This window comes from Stigmatopora nigra, chromosome 21, assembly GCF_051989575.1.
Source record: "Stigmatopora nigra isolate UIUO_SnigA chromosome 21, RoL_Snig_1.1, whole genome shotgun sequence".
NCBI classification, from domain to species: domain Eukaryota; kingdom Metazoa; phylum Chordata; class Actinopteri; order Syngnathiformes; family Syngnathidae; genus Stigmatopora; species Stigmatopora nigra.
The window spans coordinates 7,836,751-7,843,041 of record NC_135528.1 but is presented as its reverse complement, the minus strand read 5'-3'; the positions used below and the strand labels follow the sequence as shown (position 1 = coordinate 7,843,041).

The following is a 6,291-nucleotide window of genomic DNA, read 5'->3' as shown; positions in this document are numbered from 1 at the left end:
TGTTTACTAATATTAGACATAGTTTTAAACATTAATGGTACACAATGTCAGAATGTTAACAATTATCTTCTGTTAGTGAATATTTACTGTAGTTAATTCACTTGAAGCATTCTACCATTGAGAGAACGTAGCGGTTTGCTCTTGGCACTAGTTTCCTCCCAGCTCTATTCGTCCCACCCATTTCCAGTAAACATGGCGGCCATTGGTGCGTTTACGTGTCATTCTGTCGTCGTCTCCGCCCATAAACAGTACAGTACAAACATTAATTTTGCATGGGTCAAACATGCGAGGTAGACAGGCTTGCAGCAGACAAACGTATATTTTTACACTTATAACCATCTAATGATGCTAATGCAATAGATGATCTTCCTTTGTGTGTAAACTATACACAAAGCTGCAAACTGGAGCGTATTGGGAGGAAGGAGCGTTGTTGACTGACAGCTTGGCTTTAAGTCTAAGGACTGCAACAATGAAGTTCGCTCAATTTTTGATGAAAAACAGCTCAGTGGCCGGAATACCAAAACAAGTGGAGAGATTTTCCAAATTCTCACCCTCTCCTTTGTCGATGAAGCAATTCATCGACTTTGGTAAGTGTTTACAATGCAATCAAGTGTTGTTGCGACCTATCAAGGGCAGCTGTGCATTCTGACCACATATGCAATCGTGTCAATTTCGGCGTTTTTCCCCGATATAATTGTTAGAAATCAACTTCCTAAGTAAGAAAGTTGCATACTTCATCAGTTTAAGTTCCTTGGGAATGCACGTGTCATCATTTGATAGAATTGGGTCAAAGTTTGTTTGAAATGTTTATTTCTTTTTCCCTTTCTGTCCCCCACATGTGACTGCAGGTTCTGCCAATGCATGTGAGAAGACGTCCTTTGTGTTCCTCAGGCAGGAACTCCCAGTCAGGCTGGCTAATATCATGAAAGAAATTGATTTTCTTCCAGACAAGCTCCTTGGAACGCCATCCCTAAAGCTCCTCACTAGTTGGTAAGGAAAAACTACATACTGTCTCTTCCTATTCCATTCATAACTACCATCTCCCTATTGCATAACAAATTGGATGGCTATGGCTGTCAATATTAGCCAAAGAGTTTCGGATGCATTCCTTTCCCACTGAATTTCCATTACGTGCCGACCCCGTGATTCGTGTTGAATTAGATAACTTCTGACCAACCACGTCATGCTATTTTGTGCAAATAAGATAGAGAAAGCAAGCGTGGTTTTGTTGACAGTGGCCATAACCTTGAGAAAGACAAGTGTAAACAAGTTTGTACACACCCATATCAAGGTGCACGTTGCCATATGGGCTTGGTAACACATATTTAGGCAACATGCAAATGTAATATTCAGGCAGCCTGTTGTTACAAGTTGCTTTTTTTTATTTGTCATGAGACTCTGAATTGCATTGATTTGAACACAAAATTTGGTGAGTCATACACTGTTTGAGCAAGTCCAGTCATTGTAGAAATAGCAGCATAATAACTGAAATAGAATGACTAAGTCGCTCATTCAAATATTAACTTGTATTTTAATTGTATTAGCATTTTCTTTTATGTAAAGTACTGGTATTATGAACTGCACTTGAGCCATAGCTTAGGATAGTCATCAAGTTTCAATTTTACTGCTTTCATTATCATAACAATAATAAATTAAAGGGCAAAACACCACGACAGACTTTGCCCTAGTCTGACATTTATTTTGTCTTTACTGTCACTATTGGGCATGAGTCACGTGAGGACTTTTCCATGAAAACGTCCCATCACACGCCCCCCTTTTAAATGTCCAGTATGTATTTATATTTGGCCCACATGCTTGCTGCACTGTTTTTTTTCACCATCACAGCTGACGTGAATGAGAACCACAAGACAGCCTTGTGGTTTTATTAACTGTGTGAGGAATAGTTTTTAGGTCAACAGATGTTTCCAGAACAGGACATAAAATAAGGATCAGTTGATGGACAGCCTAGTTGTGATGTTGCAGTGTTCAACTTTCACCTACTTCCTCAGCACTTGAGTCTGTGACTCTGCAATGTTAAAATATGTGTTGGACAATTTAAGACCAATGTACTACCATGTTTCAATTATTTCCACCTGTTCAACCCTTTAATAATCCAAATCCATCTTTGTTTCTTCTTTTTGATGTCCTTAGGTATTCGCAGAGTTTACTAGAGCTCATCGAGTTCTTAGACTACGATCCAGACGATAAGGAAATTCTAACAAAGTAAGGAATTTAGAGTGCATTTCCACAAAAAATACACTATTTTAAATGTTACTGTCAATCAATATCACTTTAGTTCAAATTTGACCACACCCATGTTTGTGTGTACTGTTTTTTTAAATAACTATTTATTGATAGTGACTGTGTTTGTCATCAGCTTCACGCAAACCCTCATCAAGATCCGCAACCGGCACAACAACGTGGTGCCCACCATGGCTCAGGGTGTGGTGGAGTTCAAGGAGGCTTTTGGCGTGGACCCCGTGACCAACCAGAACGTCCAGTACTTTCTAGACCGCTTCTACATGAGCCGTATCTCCACACGCATGCTCATGAACCAGCACAGTCAGTATAGCACTTGGTGATTATCAATGAGTTCATCCTCATGTTATGTTTTGGTCCATTCATGTAGTGTATATAGCTTTTAAGGGCCTTTAAGGTCTGTGCTGTTTGATTACAGATAAGACAAAGAACAGTATGAAGGTTAAAAATGGGAATTGTTTTTTTTTTCTGTAGCATTAATCTTTGATGGCAGCGTGAACCCGGCGCACCCCAAGCATATCGGCAGTATTGATCCCACCTGTGACGTGGTGGAGGTCATAAAAGGTAATAAATGATGGTTCTAAGGTTCTAATTTATACATACACATAGTACCTTATCTGCTATTTGTTTTCCTTATGTAGATGCTTATGAAACCTCCAAAATGCTGTGTGAGCAGTATTACCTGACCTCACCAGATATGGAAATAACACCAGTAAACTGTAAGTCTTAAAAAAACTCATTTATTTATAAACAATATTTCATTATAATATTCTTTTCTTTCTGTCACACAGCAAAATCTCCAGAGCAGCCGCTCCACATTGTTTACGTGCCATCACATCTTTACCATATGCTATTTGAACTCTTCAAGGTATATTAAAACTACAGAAAAAAATACTTTTTCTGTTGCTAATTATATTGTTAAACATTTTCTAGAATGCCATGCGAGCAACAGTGGAAACCCACGAGATGAGCCCGACACTGCCTGCCATTAAAGTACGCGTCTCACTTGGCACTGAAGACCTCACTATCAAGGTAAAAGGGTTCACTTACTGCACAAGCAATAAACTTGTACTTGTTTATGGGACATCTTTACCATGTATGCTATTTTTAGATGTCTGACAGAGGCGGCGGCGTCCCACTGAGGAAAATTGAGCGGCTATTCAGCTATATGTACTCCACAGCTCCCAGTCCTGTACATGTAGACAACGCACGTAACGCACCACTGGTGAGACTCACGTGTACACTGCTTGTAAATTATCAACCAAACTATTTTACAGTTTGCCTCATGTGAAGTGCTGTTTTTTTCCTTTGAATGCAAATAATTCTGACTTCAGTACGATATTGGTGTAAAGTACCTTGGTACAGGTACTTTCAACTGTAGTGTTAATGCTAAAAACACAGAATCTAAATGAGAACAACAAAAAAAAAATCAATTATATATTTATTTATGTTGGATAAGTGAATGAATGCAGTTAATTATTCTATGGAAACATTTATTTTAGAGCCACCAAAGAAAAAGTTTAACCTTATTAGGCTCTTTTAATTGTCTGCTTTATGTACTACTACTACTATATATACCTATTGCTACCTAGCATAGATATAGGTGCACTATGACTTCAGTTATTGAAGTAATAGCCCTATTTGCCGATGGACAAGAACATTCCAATATACAACAAACCCAGTTCATTACAATTACTAATACTACTATTACTACTACTGCTATTATTGTCTCCAGGCTGGTTTCGGCTACGGGCTTCCCATCTCCCGTCTGTATGCCAAGTATTTCCAAGGCGATCTTCAACTCTACTCCATGGAGGGCTACGGAACATCAGCTGTCATTTACTTAAAGGTGACAACAGCCTAACCGGTCACCCGACCAAAATAACCACACGCTGATCACGTACGCAAGACACTTGGCGGCCCGACGTGCCCTTTTGTCAACATTGCAAAACTGATCATGTGAACGATAGATAAGTTTCAGTGCTATTGATGATAGATGTCCAATCATGTGACGCTAGCAATTTGAGTATGTTACTCCTAGAAGTCCATTGGATGGTCAATGAGTTATTGACATTTTTTTTTTATAGGCACTTGAAACTGATTCAGTGGAGAGGCTCCCCGTGTTCAATAAGTCAGCCCTCCGCCATTACCAGTCCAGTACAGAAGCCGACGATTGGTGCATGCCCAGTAAGGAACCAAAGAAACTGGGCAGGAGCGAGAGGACTCACTAATGATGGAGTGAAAATACTAAACATAACAAGTGGGTACATATATTTGGCCAGTTCCAGACAGATTTTTAACTGAATTTTATTATTTATCTTAACACAGAACAGTACTGATTTAACAAAACAAAAAAACAAAGGTATATTTACTACTGTCAATTTCTGTTATAATAACACAAAGTTAGTTTTTTTCCATAAAATCATCAATATTTTTGAGACATGCTAAAACACCCATAAAGTATGTTTTAGGTGACTTAGTCATTTGTACAAAAATAATGACAGAACTAAAGATGCTATTTGTAAAAAGAAAACATTTTTTTTTTATTTTCAAGTGTAGTTAAGCAGATCAGAAATCTTTATTAGCTGATGGTGACAGTTTTATATGTCAGTGACTTGTTTATTGCAACAGTTTTAAGCAAGTACATGTAAACAAACCTATGTTAAGACATTTTGAGTCTGAAGGGACCAACTACTTTGCTTTTTACATTTAGCATCTTTAATATAAAGTATTGTAGAAGTTGTACATGGTCTGTACATTCACATTTCTAAATAATATTTTTAAGGGTTAATTTTGTACAAAATTTAAAAACTCATATACATTTAAAAACTAACAAAAAAACAGGTTTCACATTTAGATCTTCCAAAAACTTTTGCTCCTTTTTATTCATTTCAAGCCCAGTTAAGAACAAAATGCTACTTGAATGTTTTTCCCAGAGTTTTTTCAATGTACATTTGTGCCATATTTGTAGTATTTTAACTTGAGTACATTTAAATTATGAACACATAGGACTTAGTTAGATGAAATGTTTTTGCTGCTGAATTGAATACACCAAGATGAATGTTCAGTTTCAGTTGTTTGATTGAAATGAGTTCTGTGTATTCAGTAATTTCACAATACTGTTGTAATTGAAAGTATAGGATTTTATTTTAGTAGCATGTGTGCTATCTTACTGCAGAACAAGTGTTTTTTTTAATGACAAACAGCCTTGAAAGTAGCTATTAGCAAATATACTAATGAAAAAATAGTATGCAGTTTTTACAGATATCTTAGAAATCGGCTCATTCAACATCCCTTAAAAGGTATCAATGAGTCTTTTTACAAGAATTTAGTAGGCTTTCAAACTATATGTCTCATTTTTATAATGGATTCACTTGTTAAAAGAACAAAAAAAAATAATACAACCTAAGTGTGGCCTTGTTTTGGTCCCTTTTAGTGTCTTCCTTAAATCTTCTAAATTCTTGTGAGGGCTCACTGTTACCAACATGCTGCTTATATATAGTATATATATATTTTTTGACAATAACAGTATATGTACTGCACATTTTATCCAAACTGAATGTATGTTTCCATTTCAAATGCTGTAGTTCAAAATGACCTTTCTGTTCATAGGGTCATTTTTTTTGTCTGTCTTTTGGCAAAAGCACCACCATGACAGTTTCAACCAGATAAAAAACAAAAAACAAACAAACATTAAACTACAGGCTACGTGTTATCACGAGTGTCTGCACTTTGGCGCTTCATTGAAGGAGACACAATCCTGGTTTTGTACCCTAGAGCAGTTTGACACGAAATTCGGAAGTGATCGTGACACGACCCGTCCTGGTTGGCTTCATCGCAAACATTTGGCAATGCCTGTGTAGTAGTGAGTCAATACAAAATCCTCTCAGGTGCCAGCAATAAGTAGTTCTTTATACTTGAGGGTAATGGAAGTGGCGTGACGCCTCTTTGGCAGGAGCCTTCTAGACTTCTTCGAATGGCACATCTGGTCAGATGAAGCAAGCTCCGAGGATTGTTTGAGCAAAGAATGAA

At 37.3% G+C, this 6,291-nt stretch overlaps 1 protein-coding gene across 1 annotated transcript; it reads left to right on the top strand.

Moving 5' to 3' along the window:
- The first annotated feature begins 270 nt into the window (after positions 1-270).
- On the top strand, positions 271-5,977 carry pdk4 (pyruvate dehydrogenase kinase, isozyme 4). Its single transcript, XM_077743429.1, has 11 exons — positions 271-587; positions 849-990; positions 2,152-2,223; positions 2,378-2,562; positions 2,734-2,823; positions 2,901-2,978; positions 3,051-3,127; positions 3,193-3,291; positions 3,371-3,484; positions 3,995-4,108; positions 4,347-5,977. The coding sequence occupies exons 1-11, from the start codon at positions 470-472 to the stop codon at positions 4,488-4,490; spliced, it is 1,233 nt and encodes a 410-aa protein (XP_077599555.1). The 5' UTR covers positions 271-469; the 3' UTR covers positions 4,491-5,977.
- Positions 5,978-6,291: the final 314 nt, after the last annotated feature.

Coding starts and splice junctions, on each gene's coding strand:
- pdk4 (XM_077743429.1), top strand. CDS start 470: ATGAAGTTCGCTCAATTTTTGATGAAAAACAGCTCAGTGGCCGGAATA. Junction 991..2,151: donor CTAAAGCTCCTCACTAGTTG/GTAAGGAAAAAC, acceptor TGATGTCCTTAG/GTATTCGCAGAGTTTACTAG. Junction 2,824..2,900: donor CGTGGTGGAGGTCATAAAAG/GTAATAAATGAT, acceptor TTCCTTATGTAG/ATGCTTATGAAACCTCCAAA.